The following is a 25227-nucleotide window of genomic DNA, read 5'->3' on the forward strand; positions in this document are numbered from 1 at the left end:
TCGTGTTCAAACCTTCAGCAGTGCTGCACTGTGCCAAGGAGACTGGCAAACATTGTGTGCCTGGGTACAGCCCAGCTCCCAAAGGGGGTGGCTTCAGCACTGGGGGTTTGGAGCCAGCTTTTGGCACACCTCTGCCTTCTCCCCTCTCTCTGTTTGAGGCCATGGCACGTAATACAGTTACCACAGAGTAATTTTCCCACGCACTTAATGACTTTCTGGGGATGATGCCATTGCTGCTTAGAGGGCTGCAGGAAGCATGTGCTGTGGTGGGCAGCACCTTGGGGCCTGGTGCCCACAGCATCACTGCTTTGTGCTCAGCCCTGAGCTCCCTTTCCAGATGCAAACTGCTGGGTCTGAGTGCTCATGCTAGGGAAAGTCCCTTGTGTTGCATGATACAAATTTAAGCAGTGAGGGGAGATGCAGTTGTACAACAGGGAAATTCTGGGAGGTGCTGGATGTCCCTGAAGGGCTTTAGGAGGTGGCTCTGCTGGCTCTCTAAGCAGAGCAGTGTTTTTGGCTTTGATGCCCATTTATATATCAGTGCTGAGAAGGTCAAGCATCCACTGAGCGCTGTTTCCCCTCTGTGCTGGTGATGTTCTTGCCCCACCCCAGGGGCATTGTGGGCAGCCAGCACAGGGGAGCAGAAGGATGGGCAGGCAGCAAAGAGTGAAATGTGCTGCTCTCTGCATTAGGGCAGCTGCTTTAATTTTGGGGGACTGATTTCTCCTTCCTTTCAACTTTGTTTCACTCTCCCTGTAACCACCTGACCCAAACCTTGCTCCTGTGCAGCCTTCTGTTGTGCTGTCTGGTCCTGAGCTCAGCAGCATCTTGGGACAGTAGCAACAACAAAATCTGGGATGGAGAGGAGCAAGCTGCAGCCCTGGGGAGAGACCCACAGTAAGGGCTGGATTATTCTGACTGGGTTATTCAGCAATGCTGCAGTGAGCCTCTGGCCCCAGTAATAAGTTTTGCTGGAATTTCTGTCATTCCTCTACCCTGCCCTGTCCTACCCTAATGCTGGAGCAGGGACTGTCCATCCTTGAGCAGGGTTTCACAGGCAGATTGGGGATTTCTGACCTCTGCCTGCTTGCCAGATGAGTTCCAGCTCATTTAAAATCAAGTATCAACTTTGGTGGCACAAGCAGCACTGAGAAGCAGCAGCTGCAGAGTACAAAAAGTAAAATGAAGGGTGTGGAGCACATCCCAGTGGGTTTCAGGGGCTGTGGCACCGCTCTCTACACAGGGTCCCATGAGCAGTTTCTCCCATCCTGGCTGTGCTGCAGGATGCTGCGGCCACAGACAAGCATGCACTTGCCCTCTGCTCACTGCAGTCCTTTCTCCAAGCTCTAATTGCCAAGTATCCATGATTTATAATTTTTCCTCCCTCTATTAAAATACAGGACATCTCACTGCAGCCAGCATTCATCCTGAGAGTCCCCTAGGAGAGATTTGTGAGTGGTAATTAGAGTGCAGGAGCCTTTAACCTCGAGGACATCTCTCAGCATTGAGCTCCCTGTGTAGAAAGTGCTGACTGTGTTTTGGCCGATGCCCAAGCTTAGAGCTGCAGCTCTAAGGAGCTTTCTCTCCTGGCACCTCAGTCTGTCTGCTAAGTTGGAAGCTAGGAAGCAGGGGGAGCATGAATGGTGGGATGGGGATGGTTTGCTTCCCACTCCTGCACTCCTAAATCCTTGCTGATGTCAGGTGAGAGCTTCTTGTGGTCTGTGTCCCTTCCACTGCATGACCCTTCCAAGAACTTCTCCAGTCTCCTGCTGGCCTCTAGTTTTGGTCTCTAAGACTGGCCCCTGCATTCACCAATCTTCTACCCTTGCCATGCTGGTACCAGTGTCAGCTGAAGGGCAGCTGAGCCCCACAGCTCTCTCCTTGGCATCAGCCTCTGCCACCATCCCTGCTCTCCCCCCTCCCTGTTCTGCTCCTAACACACCCTTGGTAAAGACCTGGGCCTGGGCCGGCATGCAGCGCTGTTCCATGCTGTGGCAGAGGACAGGGATGTTGCAGTCCCCCCTCCTGCTGCATCCCCATGCACCGGTGCCGCTGCCAGCAGCCGCCACACCAGCAGCGTGGGGCTGTGCTGGCGCTGCCGACTAATGATCAAATCAGCTGGTGGCCAAAGTACAATTACGAGTCGTGGCTGGGAGCTGCTCCCTTCCAAGAGAGCTAATTGAAAATACACGTAGGCCATTATTAGTAATTAGGAGGTAGCTGCTGTTCGGCAGGGGACAGTGGCGTGGGATGTGCATGCAGTGTGTTCACCCCGACACCTTCCAGCTGGACTTGGATGGGTGGGGGGAGTGTGGGGCGAGGTCTGGTGAGCCAAGCTGGGGGAGCCCCGCTCCTGCCTCCCCAGCTGCTTCCTCGGTGGCTGTCTTAGATTCCCAACGGGTCTCAAGGAAACCGGGAGACTGGGAACGGAGCTGAGCTTCTGGGACAGAGCAAGGGTGGGGTTCGTGCTGGGGGAAGCCAGCCTCCCATTGTGGTGAACTGCCTGCTCCCTGCAGCCTCCCCGGGCTGAGCCCATCACGTGCCCGGGAAGGTGCAAGGTCCAGCGGGGCAGGGATCGCGGAGTCGAGGGCTGGCAGCCGGAATGAAGCGCCTGCTCTCCCTGCTGGGCATCCTGCAGCTCCTGGGTGAGTACGGCCAGGGCCCGGCCGCCGAGGCGAGCAGCGGTGACCGCTGGGCGAGCTTCGCCTGTGCTCCAGCAGCCCTGGAGCAGAGCTGCGGGCTCTGTCACTCCCAGCGTAGCTGGCAGGCGGACGGGAGAAGGCATTTCCAGCCGGACACGGGGAAGGCAGGCAGGCACAGAGGCTGGGACAGCCGTGCGGAGCCTGCTGAGCCTCTCATTTGAAGTCAGCAGCGCTGCGCTGCAGGACACGCTCCCTGTTGAATATGCATGTAGCTTTGGTGTTCAAGGACTGCGCTTCCCGGGAGACAGGGCCGATTAAATAGCACACTGATACTTCCAGGGCTGGGGAGGGTGCAGGAATGCAGGGGGCAAAGTGATTAACCTGCGGCCGGGGGAGCCGTGTCCAGGGTGGGCCCGCTGTGACCCGCTCGGCCTCCGGGCCGTGAGGCTTTGTGCCATGGGGCGGGCCGAGCTTTTCGGCTGCAGCTCCGGCTTCTCCATTGCCCACCTTCCTGGCGGCAGGGACACGAGGGAACCGCAGCAAGGACGGAGCTATTTGCCATTGCTGTCTGGGGGGCTTTTTTTCCTTCTTAAGCTCTTTTCTGCTCGGAGCTAGGAAGGTGTTTATGCCCACAACACTGCGAGCAGCTGTTTGGCTGCAGTTCTTACCGCCGGTAATGTTTTTTTCCCTCTCGGAGGGAAAACACGGCACGGGTGTGTTCGCTCTGCCTCAGGGCTGCCTCAGGCACCCGCAGCCCGGCGTGAGGCAGGGGAGCCCCTCCGCGGTCGCACCTGGGCTCCAGGACTTTCATTCTGGTTAAAAATACATCGTTTCCTGTTCACCTGGAGACGGCTACTACAGCCAGCGGTCTCGGCAGAGCCCCTGGCAGAGTAAAACAGCGCAAATTGCACCTCAAGGTGATCCCTGTGTGCTGATAGAGCCTCTGCAGGCACATCGCACCCATCGCTCGGAGGAGCCGGGCCCGGGCTTTGTGCAGCGCTGCAGTCACTGAGAGCCCCTCCCGTCCCGGGCTGGACCCGCGTTCCTTCTGCAGTGCCCCAGCCCTTCCACCACGGGCTTTCTACATCCTGTGTAATTTTGTGGGTCCTTCTCCTACAGAAAAGATGATCCATTAAAATTACAAAAGTAGGGGGTTTTTTTGGTAATTTTCTGTGTCTCATACTCACTTGCCTGAAGCCATTGAATTCAGGCTTCTGGAGATTCATTCATCTTCAGCTGAACATGCATCCCCCAGCCAAGCCTGGGCAATGTCAGGTTGGGAGGCTGCTCTGCTGTGCTTGTGCAAACAGAGAGGTCAGAGTGAAACCCCCATCTGCCACGTCTTGTCCCTGCCCAGCAGGCTCATCTCTGTGGGGCCCCAAGAGCCGGACTGCCACTGTCCCAGGAAACCCCAAGGGGAAGAACCCTGTTTCCCAACATGTTTATGTCTCAGGCTGAAGTACATCACTGAATCCTCCCTCTCCAGCTCCAAACACATGAAACCAGCCTGTACTTGTGCTACATGTCCCACAGCAAATGCCCTTTCTTCTCTTGCCCTGTCTTAGTGGTATCACAGCTCTGCATGCCCACTCTGTACCTTCTGGAAAACAAAGCCTGAAGAATCTTTACTTGTTTAATTAGTCTGAGTGACAGCTGAACCCCCTGCAAGGATTACTTAACTACCAGGTGTATGTTATTCTTACCTTTTGCCTGCAGGACATTTCCCTGCCTTCTGTCTGCTTGCTGAGTGTTTGTCCCTTGCTTCTCTTACTGTCTGGGTGGCTAAAACCATCACCCAACCAAAAAAAATCCCCCCTGTAGAGAAAGGACTGTGACTGCTCAGCTGGAACAGCACAGGAGCTGCTCTTGGGTAGAAAATCCCCAAATCTGACCTATAAATGCCAAGCCATCCTAAAGCACATCCCAGATCAGGCTCCTAGTGCCTCTCATGGACTGGGTTAAACTGGTTTTTCTGTTCCCTCCCAGCTGCCACCGCTGCCGTGTACAAGCAGTGGATCCCCAACACCAATTTTGAAACCGCCTCCAACTGGGATAAAGGCAGAGTCCCCTGTGCCAGGGATGTGGTTCACTTTGAGAAGGACAAGGTATAGACATTTAAAATTTATTTTATTTTTGTTTTCACAAAACACCATCAGGCATTGCAAAAGCCCCTTTACCTGCCAGGGCAAAGCACACTTTATTCTTGCTTTTCTTACAGGTTGTCTCAGTCTTCGTTGGGTCTCCCCACGCGCTGACAGACATGGTAAGGCATGGAGGGCATAGGTGCACGAGGGTGGGCGAGGGCAGGGCCAGCCCTGGAGCTCTGCCTGGTGGCACATTCCCTTGTCCTCCCTCTCCCTCTCCAGAATCATAAAATGGTTTGGCTTGGAAGGGACCTTAAAGGTGATCAGTCCCAACCCCCTGCCATGGGCAGGGACATCTTCCAGCAGGCCAGGTTGCTCAAAGTCCTGTCCAACCCAGCCCTGAACGCTTTCAGGGATGGGGCATCCACAGCTTCTCTGGGCAACCTGTGCCAGTGTCTCATCACCCTCACAGTAAAGAATTTCTTCCTAATATCTAATGTCCTACTGTCCTCTGTCAGTTTAAAGTCATTCCATGGACTTTGACACTTTCCTCCATGGTTCAGCCAGACCAAGAATGTCTCAGCTGGGGAAAGGAACAGGAGTCCTACAGTAGCCTGGGTTTCTCTGCACCATGGAACCAGAAAGCCCATTTCTGCTTGTTTTGGTTGATTGGTTTTGTTTTGTTGCTTGTTTGTTTGCTTGTTGTTTGTTTGTTTTTATTTGGGGGAATGAGAGTACAGCAAAATCCAATTTCATTTTAAACAAATTGATTTTTTCTTCTCAAAGGAGGGATAAAACCCCCTCTATGTGATGGAGAGCTTAGCAGTATTTGGCTGAGGATCACCAACCCACAGCATTGCTGACAGAGCAGCCCTGGGCAGAAGCTAAGTGAAGCTGACATCAAAATATCTTGAAATGAAAACAGACTGTTCTGGGAAATCCCAAAATGTTGCTTGAGAAATTTTCTTCAAGTGCCATTGGCTTTTGTATTTTTCTGTGGTATGATCAGTCTTGCTGTGGCAGGATGGGCAGGATGCTGAAATGTGTGTATTGAGTGATATAAGATTGGAGGGGGCTCAACTCAGAGGGGGGTTCTGAACAACCTGGTTTTGCCCCACATGAGGAACTCTGCCCCAGAGCAGGCTGACAGGCAGCCATGGAAACATGGGCTCTCAATCTCTTGGAGATTGAGAGGGTATTGAGAGGCTTGGAGGGTAAAATTTAACAGGGAGGAATTAAAGGGAAAAGCAAACTCATTGTCCCACCCTGCCAGTGGGGGATGGGTCACCAGTGAGCCCTCTCTCAGTGCTGGGACAGGAAGAGATGGGCTGGATCCTGTTTGGAAAACCTCCTCCTCCAGACCTGATGAGTTTGTGGATGAGATTCCTCTCTTGGTTTTAGGGAAGCTTTGCTTTTTTATTGGCCATTAAATTTGAAGAAGCCCTTGAAATTTATGTGGTGTAATTTGTTCAGGCTGTCTATGCCACTAATAGTTTTGATGCTTTGATAACGCCATGTGCCACATTTAATCCCTCTACAAATATTTGGAAAAGATACTTTATTTATATGGCATTTTAAATATGAATTTTTGAAGGAAAGAATGTACTGGGGAAATACGTACAAATATAACGTAATAAATGATGTGGAATTTACCCAGAGAAGAAAAGAGCAAAATACCACTCCAGTAGATTTTATTTTACTTACAGATGAATGTATAATATTTCTAAAGTACTTTCATCAGAGGCCTGCAAAGTGCATAATTGCAGAGCAGCGTCAGTCATTACTGCTGAGCCTCCTGCAGCCAAGCTGGAGAGCAGAGCTGAGCAGCCTGGGGGCAGGGAGATCCACACAACCTTTGCACAACACAAACCAGCATCCATAGCCCTGCCCCCTGCTCGGGAGGATGACTCCTACTGCAGCTGAGGGGTGGGTCAGGGTGCCCCAGTGACCCCTGGCTCATCCCTGTCAAAGGATCCAGAGTGCTGGCAGCAGCCCCTGGGGACCCTCTGCTGCCTTGGGGTTTCTCTGGGCCCCTGCTGCTGGCAGGCAGCTGCACAGGCTCCAGGGTGACAGTGAATTTTGTGCAGATGGGGAGGACTGCTAGGGGGATCCATGAGGGGATGCAGCATCACGTGGGCTGTGAGGGCACCATTCCCCTCCTGCACTGAATTGCACTGCAGGTGAGCAGCCAGCCCTGCCTATAACCTGTACTGCAGCTCACACCTTCTTTCTGAGCATCACTGCCCCAGCCATTCCTTGTGAACTGTCCCAGCATGTCTCTTAGTGAGGTAGTTAATATTTCTTTGTAATTTCAGCTCAGGCACTTCCCTCCTGTTCACTGCCATGCTCTGCTGTCACCAGGTGACACAGAGACTGCCAAGGTTAGGGATGAAAAAGGAATGAAACCCACCGCCTGAGCCAGGCTGCCACTCATGCAAATGGCATGAAATTTGGCAACCAGCTGGTTAGAAAATGAATTGGTCATGAGGATTTTTGTGGGGAGGCTGGGCTGCACCTGTTCAGCTGCCAGCCACACGCGCTGGAGCATTAATCACTTAAATCAGCAAGAATACATTAGGCTTTAGAGTCACCATGGAGATGCTATACAGCCTTTGGCCAAAAAAAAAAAAAAACCCAGAATGTTGTTTGCTATAGTACCATAGAAGGAAATTCATGGCTGAGGAGGGATTAGGCTCTCAGTGACTTTCATGAAGATAAGTGCCTGCTGTGGCACGTGTAGGAGAGGATGCTTGGTGCTGGTGGTGGAGGAACATCATGAGATCTCCCATCCCAACTCCTCAGTTGAGTGTAGTGCCAGGCAGTCCTCGTGTGTCACCATCACTCCTCTCCTGGACATTTATGTGAAAGCTCACTTCTGTATGGTGAGCTCTCCAGCTCCCCTCCCCATCCCTCCCATGTGGGCGCCAGCCAAGTGCTGGGAGATGCTTTCCTGGGAGGAGGCTGTTGGGGTGCAGAGCCTGTCTCCCTGCTCAGAGCCCACCCACTGAGCACCCAGCTCAGCAGTTATTTGAAGTTTCAAATGAATCCCTAATTCAGTCACACATTAAATCCAAATCCAGCTTAAAGCGTAAGTGGCTTTGATGCACAACCGTTGTGATTAGGCTGGATTTTCTATGGTGTTTAGCTGCCTAAAGATGCAGATCAGTATTTAGCCAGCTTTTGGAGGTGCCTGAGACTAAATGTGCAGAAAAGATGGAAATGGAGGTGATGATGCCTGGCATGGGTGCTCCAGGGTAAGGCAGAATTTGGCTTTGTTTGTCTCCTGATGGGGGAAAAAGACTCCTGAGAGGGAGTGGACCCTCTGGCTATGTCTGTGCTTCCAAAGGGAGCCAGGCCAGGGCATGGCTGCACCAGTGAGCCTGGTGTTTGCCCCAGTAACAGCAGCCCTGGTGCAGTTTGTGCCTGAGCTGGCCAGCACTGACATGTGGGCCAGGGATGGATGCTGCTGCTTCTATTTTCAGGGTGGCAGGAGTCGGGTTTATTCACATGGGCAGAGCAGCCTTGCTCGGCCCCAGGGTCAGGACACTGGCTGGGGTTACTCAGCAGCCCTCACGTCACCTTTCCAGCTCTGCCCCATCCCCGAGCTCTGCTGTGGGGCGGCATCTGTCCATACCCCCTCCCTGCCTGCCCCACGAGGGGCTGCAAGGCTGGGCAAGGGTTTGGAGTGGCACTGGGGTCTGACCAGGGCCACCTCCCCCAGCCTTATATTTTTAGCTGCCTAATTGTGAGAGCAGAATGTACTCGGCTTTGCTGCAGGATGCTCCCGCTCGGTTCCTGGCAGAGATTGATCTCGAAATGCCAATTGCTCTCCAGGGGCACCGGCTCTAATGAATTGCCACAGTTCGCGCTAGTCCCAGGCACCGGTGCTCCCTCCCCCACCTCTTCCCAGATAGACAGCGGGGTAATGAGACAACCAGAAAAGGGATTATTTTTCCTTCCCCTAAGATGAAGATAAAAAATTTCAGGGGAGTGTGTACCAGCACATAATTCCAAGATGGAATCCTGCAGTCTTTTCTGTGTCAGCGTTTACAATGAAGGTGCATGCAGGAAAGGAGTTTGGTAAAGCAGCCATTTACACTCATCTCTCTGAGTCTATTTGCTCATTTCAGGCTGGTTTCCAGCAGGAGGAGTTACTAAAGTCTGATGAGCGGGGCAGCTTGCCAGCATCCTGGGCTGTAGCGGATGCTGGAGCCTGTCTAGCTGGGAAGCTGCTCCATGGACCGTCTGCCATCCCTTCTCGGCTGGGCACAGCCCCTCTGCCCACACCTCAAGCCTCTTCCTGGCTTTCTCTGACCTTGTCTGTAGAGGAAAGTTCAGGAAAAGGAGCGTAGCTAATCTGAAATAGATTTGGCAAATGGCTTTAAGCCTCTCTTGTGTCTTCTGCATCCAGAGCTCAATGTCTTCAGCTACCCAAGGGGCTTCCCATGTCCCTGTGACACCTGATTTTTGTACACTGTTGGGACCTGTTTGGCTAGAAGTCTGTACTGGCCATCTGCAATGAAGTTAATGGGATTTTTGGGTCTGTTGTTTATCTTCCCATGGCTTTCACTGGGCCCTGTGGGGTGGTTTGGCAGGAGCTGTACTAGGCAGCACCTGTGTGGCATGGCCAGGAGCTGTGGCTTCTCTGTAGGGACAGGCAGGACCATGATGTGTTGGGAACCTGATGTGTCAGGCCACCCCTGTGCCAGGGGATGTGGTGGCAAGGTCAGGTTGGGCAGGTGCTGTGGGGAGCCTGTGTGCTGAAACACAACCTGAAACGTGATGAGCAGACTCAGCAGGGGAGCCGGCTCTGGCGTTAATGACAGCGCGGCTGTGCTGCCGCTGCTGGGCAGGGAGAGCAGCCAAGCACCTCGTTAGCTTGCAGGGGATGACGCTGAAATGATGATATCCCTTGACACGCCGCTCCTGTGCCTGTGCTCCTGCCTGCTCTGGGTCAGAAGCAGAGGGGTGAGCTATTTCTGGGGTCAGAGCAGGGCTGTGGGCATCCCCCACCACTGCTGGTGGGGCCCATGGACAGCAGCACCAGCCTCTGTGCCCCAGGCATGCTGCACCAGCCTGCATGAGCATGGGGATACAGGCTGCAGGTCTGGCCTGGTTTCCTTGGGAAGGTAAAGCCCCATTCCTCATGGGACCGTGTGCCTGGGCAGGGAGGTCTTTGGGCAGCATGGTGCTACTTCAGCACCAGGTGACTCTCACACAGAGGTCTTGAGGTGGGAGGAGGTCATCCTGCCTTGCTGGGGACCTGGACGAGCTGCTGTGAGATCGAGGGCTGTGGCAGGAACAGGCTGGCTCTGGCAGCAAACTGGGGGTGTGGGGTGGCCTGTGTGGCTGAGGGGAAGGACACTGTCCTGAGGGAGCAGGTGAAAGCTTCACCTGGACCAGAAGGTGAATAAATGAAACCTCAGTAATGAACCCAAGAAATGCTGGGCTGCAAGTGAGCCCCTGGCAATGCTCCAGAGTTATCTGAGGGATTCACCTGTGGGTGATCCTGGCCCTGTGCCTTTTTGGGGTGTCAGCCAACAGCTGGATATCACCCAGGCACCAGCTGTGCAGAGACCCCCAGCCCCAGCAGACACTGGGAAAATCCCCGCTGTTCTCACCTGTGGGCAGAATGGGCCGGGCCTGCCCATCTGCTGCCCCGGCTGCCTGCTGCTGCCACCTGCCCCAGCAAGGCTGTACTGGGAAAGATGAAATGGAAAAGATTTCCATTGTGCATTATTGTTTCTGGTGGGTTACAACAGTCTGTGTTGGAGCCATAGCCCACCTGCATCCTATCCCAGTGATGTTTTTCAGTGGAGGGCCAGCAGCACCAGGGCCAGAGCTGCTCCTGGGCTGGGTGCCAGGCAAGGGGATGTAGCTGGGGGCTGATGGCTGCTGACCTGCCTGCTGATGCAGCCGTGGGTGCAGCACTGTGGAGCTCAGTGTGCCCAGGCAGTCTTAGTGTTGAGTGATGGGGATGGTGGCACCATCTCATCCAGGCAAGGAATTCAAATGCATTGCTGTTGCAAATAAAAGCAAGGCTGGGGGAAGACCTGGTTGCAGTCACAAGTGTTGTTCACCCAGGTTAAAGCACAAGTGCTGCATTTTTCTGATGATGATGGCATGCCAGTCACAGTGCTCCTGTCAGTCATCTCAGCCTGATGCTTGTGACTCAAGGATGTGCCAGAGGCTGGTTCCAATCAGAGGCCACCTGATTGGAAAGCCATCTCTCAGGACTTTGCTATTTTTTATTTCACATTTTTGAGGTTAGTTTCTTTTTCACTTATGCATTGGAGGAGTAGATTCCTTCTGGTAGTGCAATGCTGCGGCTGGTCCAAGAGCCACATGGGGTGTTTCCTCTTTTTTTTTTTTTCCTTGACTTTGATAAGAAAAATGATGACTGTATTTTGGTTGCCATTACATTTGATAATGATAACTGAGGAGATAAGTGATTTACCTGTATCAGGGATGGAAAATGACTAATGGGACTCTAAACACTCACTGTATTAATGGCCCTGGAGTACATGTTGGCAGGAGGAAGGGAAAGCAGATGAAACTTCCAGCTTTTTGGCTTTGGTCCACTGGTACCTGTCATTGCTCAGTTCAAAATGTACTTGGAAAGTGGCCCAACCAGTATGCAATTTCCATACTAAATTCCCAAAGGTAGAAAACCACTGCCCAACCAGAATGTCTATTTGTCCTCTGCAGTGAGCTGAGATGCTTAACTTATGTTAGGAAAAAAGAAAGGGCAAATTATTTACAAAGATCCACTGGATGATGGAGACTCTCCTGAAATGCTGCCCAGTGGTGAGAATCTCAGGCAGGGCTGGTGGTGGATGTGCAGCACAGCTGCCTCAGTGGGCAGGGAGCCATAGCTGCAAGGCCCAGCCCGACATTCCTGTGACTAAGCAGAAGTACAGAGCTCTTCCTGAGCTTGATGTTTGTGGAGATGAGGTGACTCTGTCCCGTCTTGCATCGTGTTGTGTTGCATTTTAATTCCAGGGCTGGTGCTTGCAGTGTTTGGGTAATCCCAGGGTGTGAAGGGGCATGGTGTGTGCTCACTCTCATTTCCCTGCTACACTGACACCCACATGAGCAGCTTTTTGGAAGGCCAGCCAGCCCGGAATTTTGGCCTCAGCGGTGGAGGGCGATCTCCTGTGGTGGCTGGAGAGGCTGCATCTTGTCCAGAGAGCTCAGAGGCCAATGTCTCCGGAGCACAGGCGCTGCAGGCATGGGGCAGATTTGGCATGAGGCAGATTTGGCATGAGACATTTCTCCCAGCTCTCCTCTTGAGTAGAACTGGTGCTGTGTCCTGCTGGCCCACCCAGACCTGCTTGCCCTCCCAAGCACATGCGGATGCTCAGAGCTGACTGCCATGAAGAGCTGGTACCCTGTGCTGGTGAAAGGATCTGCTGCATCCCATCCAAAGCCCCAGGCTGAGCAGCTCAGATGGCCCCAGCAGCCAGCTGGCCACCCCTTCCTGCCTGGCCCTGCTGTGCACAGCTGGCTGCAGGGGCCAGCCTGCAAACCAGGCAAGAGACAGCGCCCAGGGGCTGCAATGGCCCAGCCAGCCTGGAAGAAAGGACTGGGCTGGCAGTGCTGCTGGCACTGGCCTGAGCATGGGTGGCAGCTGACTGTCCCATGGCCCGCTCCTGCCTGAGCTCACAGGAAGACAAGCCAGGGCACTTGAACTGAAGTACAGCATTTTGTGGTTGAAGCTGGTAGCATTGCCCTCACTCAGCTGAATGCAGGCCAAGTCCTGAGCCTCCAAACAGACATGTTTTGATGGCTTTTTCATCTGCAGCTAAAGGACGTGATGCCTTTTGTATCCTGGCAGACCTGTCAGCCTTTTTCAGTGCTTTGGTATTGGACAAATTTCCTTACTCAAAAGTAATAGAAATTCAGAGAACCTGATGGCAGGACACAAGCTGTGGTCTGATGGAGCAGTGTCCATAGGCAGAGGCTTCTTCCTGGCTGGGGGGAGAGTCCACACCCTTGGCAACCTCAGTTATTCCCAGTGTCCTCCCCTCTGCCCAATGTATGGCATTGCTGGGTCCGCAGCAGATGGTGCAGAGGAGCACTGTGGGACTTGTCTTGGTGACAGCCACCCTCTGCTCTCTATCCTGGCTTCTCATGGTACTGAACCAAGAGAGGGGCACCAGGGCTAAGGCCTTCAAAGCAGTGCACCAACAAGGCACTAAACTTCTTAACAGGTGCTCACCTACAGTTTGGGGGTAATGAGCTTTTTGCCTTGCCACCTCCCCCATCCCTTCCCCATGGTGGCCTCTGAGTGGGACTGAATTTCCTCAGGCAGGACTGCCCAGGGACAGAGAGCTGTCATGGCCACCGTGCAGCAGTCAGTCATTAGTCTTGCTTTCTCTAACCTACATACATATTTAAAGACCAGTTAAGTAGATGAAACCTTAAAATCCCATTTAACTTTTTCTGCCTGAGCACAGGTCCCTGTATGTTGGCATAACTCAGTCCTGGAGGGCTTTCAGCTGCTGTTGGGAGTGACGCTAAAACACCGGATAGACCAAATTAGAGAAGGATGCCTTGAGCATCACTGACTCTAAAATATTGGAAGAAACCATGACTTTCCCTCTGCAATTTCTAAATATAAAATAAGATGGGCTGGGCTGAATAACCCGTTTGCTGTGGGTGAGTTGTCTGAGTTGATCATTTGTCAGGGCCTGTCCCAGAGTTAGCAGTGCTGGCTGGTGACCAGGTGGCCACAGTTTTTTGCTGGAAAGGTTCCCATGGCAGAGCTGTGCCTGTTGAGGTTCATCAATGGGTGGGCCCTGCAGGCTGAAGCCAGGTCAGTGCTGTGACCCTGACAACCAGCTGGTGATGTCCTGCCCAACAAGAAGAGAGTCTGGCTATGGCAGGCTGCTCCAAATGCCACTGTGCATTTCCCTTAGCTTGTGCTCAGTGTAAATTCAGTACCTGACATTGTACCAAGCATAGCCTGGGCTCCTGATTTATATTTTGTGGGGCAAGCACAGCCCCTGGAGGTGGGAACCCATTAAGTGAGGGGGCCTCTGGCACTTGCAGAGTAGGGTTGGGATTTTCTTGGTGTACCAGCCATGCATAAATCCATTCCTGAGCTGCTGCAAGTGTGTATGAGAGGAAGAAGAAACTGTCAAAGAGCTTATTTTGCTTTTTCATGTTCTTGCTCCTCTGAATGCTTTTCTGTGTTATGGAGGATAACATCACACTGCCTCTCCCCATTGCAGGATCCCCATCCATCAAAGCAGGAGCTGGTACTTTTCCAAGTACATGGGGCACGGTAAGGGTAGCTCCTGATAACTGTAAAGTGCCTTGGAGACTGTGAGTGTAATAGGCAGCCTAACAATTAGCAGTGTTATTTGGTAGCAAGCCTGGGTGGCTGGCAGCAGGACAGTAACACTCTGCATCCTTCATCTAGTACCTGCCCCTGAACGGAGAGTTCCTGCTGGCAGCTGGTGCAGCCTTCACAGCTTTCGATGGCAGCTGGGATCCAGGCTGTGACTCAGGTATTTTGTGCCCAAACCAGGCACCCATCAGGCTGTGATGAGTCATGTAAATTCAGCCCAAATACCTCTACAAAGGTCCTGCCTCAGGGCAAAGTGAATCACTCCTCTTCAATACTTACCTTTTCTTTGATGACCTCCCTCACATCAGATCGTTTTTTCCTCCTAGATCACCTGTCTTCTTAAAAGGTAATTATAGTAGGGAAGCCTTTGAAGTTGTAGCAGAGAGGCAAATATTGTTTGTATTTTCCCCTGCCTATTAAGCATGTAGCCACATCAAAGCCCTTATTTTCTCTGCCATGGTGTTTCTAAAGAAAACCAGTTAGGAGTTACACACTGGTGATCCAAACCATGGCCACCACAACAAGCTGGCCTTTGGCCCCACACACGCATCCTCCCCTCCCCCAGCCCATGGCTGAGACAGCAGCTTTGTGTCATTGCTGCCTGCTTTTATCTGAAAGCTATTTTCTAGGGAGGTGTATTTTGGGTGCTTGAGAATTGCCCCATGCTTTCAGTGGCTAGTAACTTCTTAGTTCCTCTGCAAGGGAAGGAAGTATTCAAGCAGAGCATCTGTGCCTGCACTCTGAATGGGGAAAAAAAAAGAGAAAAAAGAGAGAAAAAGTCTAAATCAGTCTCCCCAGAGGAAGGATTGTATCTTAAGACTGTCTGGAGCCACTCTGAAAGCCTTCATCCCTATATTTTTTTTTGTTTTGGGGCTCTTTGCCCCTCAGCAGGGATGCTCTAGCATCTGTGCTTGGCACTGGGCTTTTCCTGCTGACCATGCACTGCTCCCCTGAAATCAGCTGCCATTTCTGGGACAGCTTTCACAAATGGACTTCTCTAAAGCATGATTTCAAAATGAATGCAAATAATTCAGTCACTAAGTACCTGCATGCTGGCTGAATTGGTTCAGCTGCCGGGAAGGGAGAGAAGGAATCAGGGCACTGCATGATAAGACTAACCAGCAGGGAAATGGTTAATGGTTAAATAATTGATAGTTAAATTGAGCACTGGCCTTGGGGTTACCTGCTGCAGGGAATAGGGCCTGTCACATTTCTGCAGACTGCCAGGCTGCTGGGAAACTGGGACATGAATTATCATACCCATTTTTATCAGATTTAGCTGTTACTCAGCATTCAGGCAGATGTTTTCCTCCTTAACATCCTCCTTAAGGATGAGCTTTTAAAAACGGGGAAAAAAATACCCTGTGGGATCTGGGCCTGGAAGCCTGCAGGCAGATGTGGGGTTTGGGCTGAGACCCCAGCCCTGAGTGCTGGGAAGCTTAGCCAAGCTCTGGGAAATGCCTGCAGTGGGTGCCCATGAGGGGGATGCCAGGGCCAGCCCTCGGCTCCCTGCCCACAGGGTGAGATCCTTCACTTCAGGTGAAGGTTTTACCAACCCAGATGCATCTGCTGGGGCTTTGGGATTTGGGGTCATGCCCAGCCTTTTCTGTCCCTTTTCCAGGTGGAACAGCGAGGTTTGCTGACGCTGAGCACCGCTCGTGGTTCGACCCCACGCTGTGGCGCGATGTCCTCCCCAGCGGGGAGCTCAGGCCCGGCGGGCCCATCTTCTCGGTGCATGAGGAGCGCGTCCCGTGCCGCCACGATGATGTTATCTTCCAGCCCGAAACCTCCTTCCGGGTAAACACCGACTCAGCGCAGCCCGTGATTCACCTCCGCAGCATCTCTGTCCTGGGCCAGGTGAGGCGGGGAGGGAAGAGAAACTGGCTCGACACCTTCTCAGCACAGCCCCGAGAGGGGGAGCAGCGCTGCACAGGGAGATGGGACACACCCGCAGGGCTGCAGCTTCATGAGCTGCTGCTGCTGCTGCTGCCGCTGCTGTGGATGGCCTCCATGGCTTTTTGCATCTACCAGTTTGTTATCGGCTCCCTCCCCGCAGTATGGGAGTGCAGGCTGTCTCACTATGAATGTTTAAAAAGGGCCAATATGCACGGGTCAAACCATCAGCACATGGCAGCTTCTGTGGCTCCCAGGGGTCTCTCCCTTCCCAGGCACGTGTCTGCAGCCGTGCTGCTCAGGGACCCTCTGGGGACACTTCCCTCCTGCCCCCGACCTTAACATGGCCTGTGGCCCAGTGATCATCTCCCACCTTTGCTTCAGCACTGCTCTTTAATTGATTGGAGGGATAATTATAGAAGCGCTGGCAGCCTGCTGTGCCTCAGCCTGGGAATCAGGCTCCCCACGAGCCCTGTCCCTCCTGGTCGGAGGAGCAGAAGATCACAGGCGCTGCAGTGGTAAACACAGGCTCCTTCCAGGAGTGGGAGATGCGGCAGGCGTTTCATAAGTTATTTATTATTTCTGCTGCTGTGCTGGCTGGGATCTGCCATTTCGGGGCCAGGCATTAGGTAGCTGCTTTTTGAGTAATAGACTCAGTCGGTGCCCAGGCAGGTGCAGGCGAGTCTGAACAAGGCAGCGCCCCAGTGGAACTCACCCCAGGCCCACATAGCCCCAGGGATGCAGAGGTGGATGCTCTTGGGTGCTCAGAGTGATGCTGGTCCTGCTGATCCTTCAGACTACCCCACAGCACATCATCCCACCCAGGGACCACTGCTGGCTGTTCCTCGGGGCTGGGGCTGATGCTGAGCGATGAGATGGAAGGAGAAGGTGCTTTTTATGAACTGACCTTATGAGCTTCTCTATCCCTTTGTAGCCAGCCTACTCTGTGCTTTGTGATGATTATTTTCACCCCAGGGCCTGAGAAATCTACCTGTTGTGCCAGAGCATGGAGACACTTCCTGTGGAAGAGAGTGGGTGAGGGAATCACCGGTGACTTGGCAGGATGAGGCTGGTTAGTCCAGCTCAGCCTTTGCTAATGCCAAGCACATAGAAATTCTTCCCCAGATAGAAGGAAAACAGCTCAGACCCAGCCCCCTTCCTCCCAGTAGTGAAAAGCTGGTAACTTGAATTCTCTGAGCCAGCAGAAAGATGGAAAGCAAAAAAAGAAAAGGCCCAGCCATCTCATTGTCATTGTTTTTGGTTTGAGAGAGTTTTTCTGTTGGTCCAAGGGAAAAGATGGAATGGGTGCTTTGGCAAGGTTTTCCTCTGCATCACTGCCTGCAGTGGGACTCCCCAATGATGGCCTTCAGATGTGACACCAGGTGTCCCAGCAGCATGGCTGGGTGCCTGGGGCCAGCACTGGGACCTGTCCTGGGATACTCACCTGCTTTGCTGCTCTTCCCTGCACAGGAGCTGAACACCCCATCATCCTGGGCTGGGTACCTGGGGGGGCCCTCTGCCCCGCTGCAGTTTCATGGCAATGGCACTCTCCAGGTGACAGGCACTGGCTGTCCTGATAAGTCTGGCTGTGCCTGTGGGAATACCCTGGTGAGTCTTCCCTTTCCCGTTTTGGGGGCTCCAGTGCAGTTTGTGGGGCAAGGACTGACGCTGCCCTGCTCTCCTTTAGGATGGCCCTCGCATCTGTGCAGCCCTGCTCAGGGCACCAGGGAGGCAGTGCCCAGAGCCAGCGTGCCAGAGCCCTCTGCAGCCCCTTGGCCACTGTTGTGGGGTCTGTGGTGAGTGGGGAACATGGCCCTATTCCTCCTTCCTGCTATGCCAGCTGCCCCATCCTGCTTCCTCTGGCTCCATGGGGGAAAGTTGGGTGCAGGGAGTGCTTGCTGCTGGTTGTAAGCTGGAGTTTTGCTGTATGACTGCTGCCAAGGGTCCCATCTGTGGGTCCCATGTGCAGATCCCATTGTGCCACCTTCCAGCACGTCTCTCTGAAGAGCTCCTGGCTTTTGGGAGCTTGTTCTCAGTAGCAGCCCTTTGTCCCTGCTTCTGGTTTATCCTGTCAGGATGTCACAGCTCGTCAAGCTAATAGGGCTCTGCTGAGTTTATGCAGCTGAAAACACAGAGGAAATGCAACCTTTTCCACTGTAATGTCAGCTTCCCAACAGCCAGCTTGTTTAATTTCATTTAAAATAAAAGCATGCAGATTGACAGTGTTCTCTCTGGCATGGGTGCTCCTCCATTAATCTGCATGAAATGTTGCTAGGGGCAATTTTTCATGCACAACTGTACCTGGATACTTGGCATCCAATATTTGGTATGTCATACCAAATTCATTAAAATGGCACCATATGTTTCTCCAACGTGCTCCTAAAAGCATAAGCCCTTACAGTCTTTAGGACAATTTAAAATTTCAGCAGATGCTTAATTGTATTTTAAGGAAAATATTTGTCTCCATGATTGCAGTGCAGTGGTGTGGGGAGCACAGGTATTCCCTCCTAGCCTTCCCCCATAGCCAGGGTACTGCTGCCTCATGGCCCCAAAACCAGGGGCATGAAGAGCTTCCCAGAGGGATAAGTATGAGAAAACTTTCCAGGGAAAGCTTCTCTCCTGAATATGCTGGAAAGTCAAAAGCCTTCCATCAAACCCAGCTGACAAAAAGACCAGCAGGGGAGGTTTGTCCCTGAGCCCAGCCAGATCAGTTGCACAGGATACCAGAGGGTCCCCAGTGCCTATTGTGGCAGTCAGAGCTGTGCTGCCATGGCTGCTCTCTGCCCACACGTGGTGAGTTTGATGTCTGTCTGTCTGTTTTCTGGCTGCAGGGGCCACCATTAACCTGGAGTTCACTCCTGATTTTGACCTGCAGAAGTACCAGGACAAATTGGTCCAAGAGTTGCTGAGCCAGGTACTGAGCCTGTCAGATTGGGAGGGGCTAATGAAACCACAAGCCACTGGCCACAGCTGCTGGTGACTTGATGGCTGTGGGACTGTGTGGGGTATGTGGTCCCAGCAGTGCAGGGGTGCAGCTCACTCCCCAGCACCCTGCCAGGCCCACACTCCCTGTGTGACCTCTTGGATGTGCCTTCTTGCTGTGGGAGCTGGGTCCTTGCTCCCCACCACAGCTCCACCATCTGCTGAGCTCAGGGCAGGAAGAGCTGCTGGCTTGCAATGGGGAAGGATGCAGGGGGGCTTGCTGCTCTGGAAAACAGAGGGGAGCAAGGAGCTCAGCACACACAGCTGGGGTGGTGCAAACATGCAGCAGGGCATTCCCTGGCACTGGCCAGCTCTCAGATGCTCTACAAAGCATTGCTTCATGCTGCTGCTTGTCAGACACAACATGACATCCCTCCTCTTTGCCAGGGGCTGCTGGGGGAGGAGGTGTGCTCTGCATTGCACTGGAGGGTATTGCTCTATTGATCCTGAGCTGAAAGCTGTCTGCCTGCCCTCCTTACAGCCACACATCTTCATACAGCTTTTAATGGCTGTGATACATGAAATTGCTTTCTCAGCATGCTCTCCTCCATGGGGGCTCATTGTGTGCTGGGTGCTGGTCACAGCCTGGGAGAGGGGACGTACAGGCCTCTCCTTTGGGAAATGCAGTGGCACTGCCATGACAGGGATGGCAGCTCTGTGGTGGGGCTCACAGGAGGGTTCAGGTGGGCCTTGCAGCTGCACGCATCGTGGCTGTCTGGAGATGTGACTGATGTGTGCCTACCCTCTCCCTGGCTTTACGTGTCTCCTTGTGTTTTGGGAAGCCCAAGTACGCTGGTGTGCAGATGGCCATGTCCAAGGTGCACAGAGCACAGACCTTCCTGGGCGTCGTGTCCCGAGGCGCCGCTCCTCTCATCCAGATTGTGCTGATTGATGACAGAGCGGGAGCGCAGGCGGGCACCGCTGCGGAGCAGCTGGCAGCAGACATCATGCAGGACATAGCACAGCACGGTAACCCCCTGTCCTCCTCAGCAGATCCCCTGCAGGGGCACCCAGACCCACTGCTGGCCAGAGCTTTGCATTCCCTGCCCGCAGCCCACATGGCCAGTGGGGTTTGAATGTCTCTAAGGAGGGAGATTTGACAGCATCTCTCCACAGCCTGTCTCCACAACTGACCATCTTTGCAGTAAACCAGTTTTTTATATATAAATACTTAGATAAATATAGGTATTTAAGTGGAATTTACCATATTCAGTATCTGTCTGTTGCCTCTTGCCCTGTCACTGGGAGCTGCTGAGAAGAGGCTGGCTCAGTGCTCCAGCTGTGGCTCACCAGGGCAGGGCAGAGCAAAGTGGGAGGGTCACCTCCCTTGTCCTGCTGGCAATTCTCCTCCTGCAGCCTGGGATACCGGTGTGCTTCCATGCCATGTCTGACCATGACCAGCTGGGTGCCTGTCAGGGCTCCCAGGTCCCTGTCTGCAGAGCTGCTCTGCAGCCAGAGTGTTGCTTGTGGAGGCAGACAATGGAAGCTGGCAGATGTTGATGGGCACACAGGTCACAGCCAGGGGACGTGGTGGTCATTGTGTGGGTGGCAGACCCACAGGGGCTTGTCCCCATTGAGTCCATCCACCTGTGAATCCCATCCCTGTTCCCAGGGAAGGATGATCAGCCAGGCAGGGAGGACCTGACCCAGCTGAAGGCTGCCTCTGCCATGGGTGTGGGGATGTGTTGCCCTGTACAATCCTCATTCCTATTTCTTCCCAGGTGAAGCTCTCGGCATTTCAAGTGGCAAAATGGAAGTGGCCACTGGCAGCACTGCCAGCGGGCAGGTGGGGAGCCACCCAGTGAGCAGGATCACAGCAGGGACAGTCATGGGGCTGCTCTTCAGTCTTCTGTTCCTTGGAGGGATCCTCTTTCTCTACAGAAAGGGAAAGCTGAGGTAGGGATGGGGCTTCTGCCAGCAGCAGATATTCAGGCTGCCTCTGCCTGGGAGCAGCTGCCAGCCCAGGCTGTCCTTCCAGCCTGGCACACAGGGGCACACGGTGCTGCTTGGAGCTCCCATGGAGAGGGGCATGCCCTGGCACCCTGCTGCCCCCAACATTACTGTCCAGAGAACCACAACATGGTTTGGGTTGGAAGGACTCCAAGATCATCCAGTTCCAACCCCCTGCCATAGCCAGTGACACCTTCCACTAAACCAGTTTTCTGAGAGCCCCAGCCAGCCTGGCCTTGAACACTTCCAGGGATGGAGCATCCACAGCTTCTCTGGGCAAACCGTGCCAGAGCCTCACTGCCCTCACAGTAAAGAGTTTGTTCCCAATATCTAATCTAAATGTGCCTTCTGTCAGTTCAAAACCTGTCCTTGCTCCTCGTGGTTTTCTGGAGGTAAGGTGGCTGAAAAGCACTTCTGTACTCTTGGACTGTTGCTTCATTCTCCTCCACAGCCAGGAGGAGCTGCCTCTTGGCAGGGTGCAGTGTGCTTGGGTGGGAGCAGGGCTGCTGCAGCTCAGCTGGAGCTCTGCACAGCCTTGTCATGATTCCTGGTGACATCTGAGCTCTGCACAGCCTAGTCATGGTGCCTGGTGACATCTCCTGAGCTCTGCACAGCCTAGTCATGGTGCCTGGTGACATCTCCTGTTCCTTGGCACCATTAGTTTGCAGCCCTGATGGGGAGGGGAGCACTGAACCTGCCAGCAGCTCAATGGAAATGCATCAAAATAATGCAAAACAGTTGTCCCACAGCTTCATAACCATTAAAGGGAGAGAGCATCCAAGAGCAAGTGCAGTTTGCGATGCATTGCTTGTTCACACAGCATGGAGTACAGAGTGCAGGTCCCAGGGGAGGGCTGGAGGGTGCACTTGACTGCACCACAGCTGGGAGCTCGTCAGAAATACCCCTTCTTCATCACCATTTTCCCTCACAGCTTGGGTATGGGGCCTGGCAGTGATTAGGGCATCCCAGCAGTGCCACAGCAAGTGCTCTGGGCACCTACCTCGGCTCCTCCCACATGCACCCACCTTCTTGTGGAGGGTTTTGCAGGGTACCCAGCTGTGAGCAAGTGGGGTTGACTTGACACATTTGAAAACCAGGGGCCAGGAATTGCTTAAAGTTGCATGTGCAAAGTGCATCTGTGTCTGCCAGGGGGTGCTGAGCTCCCTGGTGCTGGGGCTGCTGTGTCACAGGCTCACAAGTCAGGTTATTTGTTCCCTCTTGCCTCCTCCACTGGGATTTTGTCCCTGTGCAGCAGTGGCCCTGGCCAGGAACACTTGCCCTGCTGCTTGACACCTGCTGACATGATATTTCCTAGCAGTAAACCCATGCCTTCATTTAATTTCTAAATAAAACTCCCAGACCCATAATTGCTACTTGATGATTTATCTTTCACTGAAGCTTCTTTGGATGCTGGACAGGCCTTTGAAACCAGCTCTGTCAGCAGCAGGAGGGAATTTTGTGTAGCTACAGGAGACAGAACTGAACACGAGCCCAGGGCCTGTCCCACTCCTGCTGCAGGCCTCCCTTGTTTACACCAAAAGGCCAGAGGGTCTCTCAGAGCTCCTGAGGTGATGTGCATGGACCTGCTGCTGAGCCCACCTGCAGCAGGTGCCCAGTGCAGGGGGGTGCTCAGTGACTGGGACCCTTAGGATAAAAGTAATGAAGAAAATAATACAAGTAGTGATGGTGATTAAGATGAAAAAATGATAATGTGATAAAAGTAATGATAAAAGTAATTAATACTTGTTGAGATTACAGTGGAAACAGGTGGCAATTCATTTAGGCCACAGGGAAGGAATGGTTGCTCCAAAGTGAAGCCTGTGCTAGAGTTGTCTGCCTCTGCAAACTCCTCCCTCCAGAATGCAGGTCCCAGATCTCCAGGCTGAATGATTTCTGCTGGATACAGCTGCTTTTCCCTGGGAAGGGGTACAGATATCCCATTTCAATAACGGCCTGACATTTTGCCCTTGTATAATTTCCCATCCACCTCTTGAGGACGCTAGGGTTTCAGCTGGGGGAGCTGCAGGGCTGAAGGGCTGTGGGTGCTGATGCCCAGCTCTCCCCAGGTTGCCTGCCCTGCGCCCGCAGCACCCCTGGGAGAGGATGGAGGACCCGGCGCCCCCTGCACCAGCCAGTGACAATGGCTTTGACAACCCCGTGTTCAGCGTGGTGAGTCACCCCTTCCAGGGCTGCTTGGGGCCTGGGCAGGAGCTGCTGGCTGCTGTGACACACCTGAAAGCCTCTTGGGGTTACCCTGAGAGGGGCCCTGCTTTCCCCAGGCCAGGAGGGGTTTGTGGGACATCCCTGTTCTCCCTCGGGGCACCAGCCTCTCGGCTGCTGCAGGGACTCAGCCCTGGGTGGGTTTTGTCCAAGGGTTTTGTTCCTCTTCCCCATCGGTTGTTTTTCCTCCCTTGCTGTTGCAGGAGCCTCCAGATGTTGACCTTGGAGAAGTGGCATCCAAAGATCTCCAGGTCTTCTACCTCAACCCTCTGTACGATGCAAGCGAGACAGAGACCTGATGGTGTGGACTCATGCTGGGGGCAGACCCCACTCTCTTGGGGATATCACCACCTCTCCAGCCCTCACAGCCCCTCACAGCCCCTCACATCACTCCTGGTGGGATTTGAGCCAGAAGCAGATCCCACCTGAATAAAAGTGTCTGTGCAGTGAAGGAAACCGTAGCAAACCTTCACTGCTGGGACTCAGTCACATGGACATGGCCTCCCTGGTGTTACTTCTGGGTTTTAAACTGTATTTTGCAGGTGTCAGTTCTTTTTGGATAGTTCAACATTGAGATTTGGGTCTCAGATGGTATCCAGAGAAGTTGGGGTCTAGCTCAGGACCCCATGCTTTAGCCAGCACTGTGCTGGGTTTGCCCCACGGCACACAGCAGGTTAAAGGAAGCATCCCTGGATGCTCCATGACAGAAATTCAGTGCTCAGACACATTTTAGAATATGACCCAGAGCCTTCAGGACCTGGAAGGTTGTTTTGCTTTCCAGCAACGTGCTCAGTGCTGGGGAACTCTGCTCAGGGTCCCCATTCCTCCTCTCACTCCTGTCCACTGGGTGCTGGTGAGGTGCAGTCCTGATTAAACAATTCTCTCCCCAGGAAGGCTTCTGGAGCTTGCTCCTTCCCTCTGTACCTGGACTGATAGGTAAGAAACCCTCTTAGACCTTTGGGGATTTATTCTGTTATTCCTCGAGGTGAGAAAGTCTTCTCATGGCAGAAGGATAAGGAAATTTGATGCCAGGGTCCCTGGGAGGAACTGAGGGCTGAGGACAGTCACACCACCCCATCTCTGACGAGGATTGGGGCAGTGGCACTGAGGGGCCTCGTTAGCTCTGGCCTGTGTCAAACACCATCATCTGCTCACAATGTCAGGCAGCGCATCTTTATGGAGCAGGGCTGATGGGTGAGGTGGAAATTATGGATATGTATGCAAATGGATGCAAATTTACACTCTACTGAGTATTCAGTAGGGCTTGTTGGCATATTCCATAAGGAAGCAGCTATTTTAAGTTTATAATATTTTGTTCTAGTCTCTGGAAGACATAATCCCTTCTCAAAGGGCTGGGAATTCATATTAGGTGCATCAGAGCCCTGACAAAAGGTAGCAGGCAGCCTATGGTGGTGGGAGCAGCCCTGCCCTCTGCAAACAGGCAGGACAAGAGCACAGGGCCAGCAGGGAGCAAGGCCTCTCTGAGCTCCTGGGTGCTGTGGTGCATTTGCAAGCGGGGCAGAGCCAGGAGCAGTCCTGTGCTCAGGGCACACACCCCCTTGGGATTTCACCTCTCCTGAGGGGCCTCCTCCAGAGGGGCAAAAAGCAGCTTGCCTGGGCAGGAGTCTCTGCTGCCTCTGTCAGGCACTTGTTGCTGGGTGAAGTGGTCACCAGGCAGGTCAAAAAGCAGAGGAAGCCATCAGCCTGCAGCAGCTGCCATGGGGAATACCCAATGCCCACCATCCCATGGTCCTACAACCAGTGCCTCACTGTGGGGAGCAGTGACCCAGGGACAGTACCCAAGAACTCACCTCACAACACACACAGTCACTCCTGTGAGATGAGCCCAAGGTGGATCTCCAGCCCAAGCCCTCCTGCTGACCCCACAGGACTGGACAGCCCTGCATGGCCTGGGCTCTGTGCAGCTCAGCAGCTGTGGTGTTACCATGGTGCCTGTGAGGGCAGCCACATCCTCCACCAGCTCCGTCCCTGCTTTCTGCTGTGAGGGCCTTTTTGTGTTCTTTTCCTCTTTCACATCAGTTCACTGAAGGTGACTCCAGCCCACAAGCCTTCAAATATAAACACACACAGAGGAATTTTC

General features: G+C 53.3%; 1 protein-coding gene across 1 annotated transcript; it reads left to right on the forward strand.

The window, feature by feature from the left end:
- Positions 1–2531: 2531 nt before the first annotated feature.
- Positions 2532–23621, forward strand: AMN (amnion associated transmembrane protein). Its single transcript, XM_036384488.1, has 12 exons — positions 2532–2645; positions 4629–4747; positions 4861–4905; positions 14154–14241; positions 15703–15938; positions 17445–17582; positions 17662–17770; positions 18806–18888; positions 19739–19925; positions 20678–20852; positions 22973–23075; positions 23330–23621. Exons 1-12 carry the CDS (start codon positions 2603–2605, stop codon positions 23423–23425), a joined length of 1422 nt encoding a protein of 473 aa, XP_036240381.1. The 5' UTR covers positions 2532–2602; the 3' UTR covers positions 23426–23621.
- Positions 23622–25227: the final 1606 nt, after the last annotated feature.

The sequence above is a fragment of the Molothrus ater genome, chromosome 6 (assembly GCF_012460135.2).
Source record: "Molothrus ater isolate BHLD 08-10-18 breed brown headed cowbird chromosome 6, BPBGC_Mater_1.1, whole genome shotgun sequence".
In the NCBI taxonomy this organism is placed as follows: Eukaryota; Metazoa; Chordata; class Aves; order Passeriformes; family Icteridae; genus Molothrus; species Molothrus ater.

Bases quoted from the DNA above. Each gene is read 5' to 3' on its own strand.
- AMN (XM_036384488.1), top strand. From the start codon at position 2,603: ATGAAGCGCCTGCTCTCCCTGCTGGGCATCCTGCAGCTCCTGG. The intron at 2,646-4,628 runs GTGAGTACGGCC...GTTCCCTCCCAG, and splicing joins GGGCATCCTGCAGCTCCTGG to CTGCCACCGCTGCCGTGTAC. The intron at 15,939-17,444 runs GTGAGGCGGGGA...TTCCCTGCACAG, and splicing joins GCATCTCTGTCCTGGGCCAG to GAGCTGAACACCCCATCATC.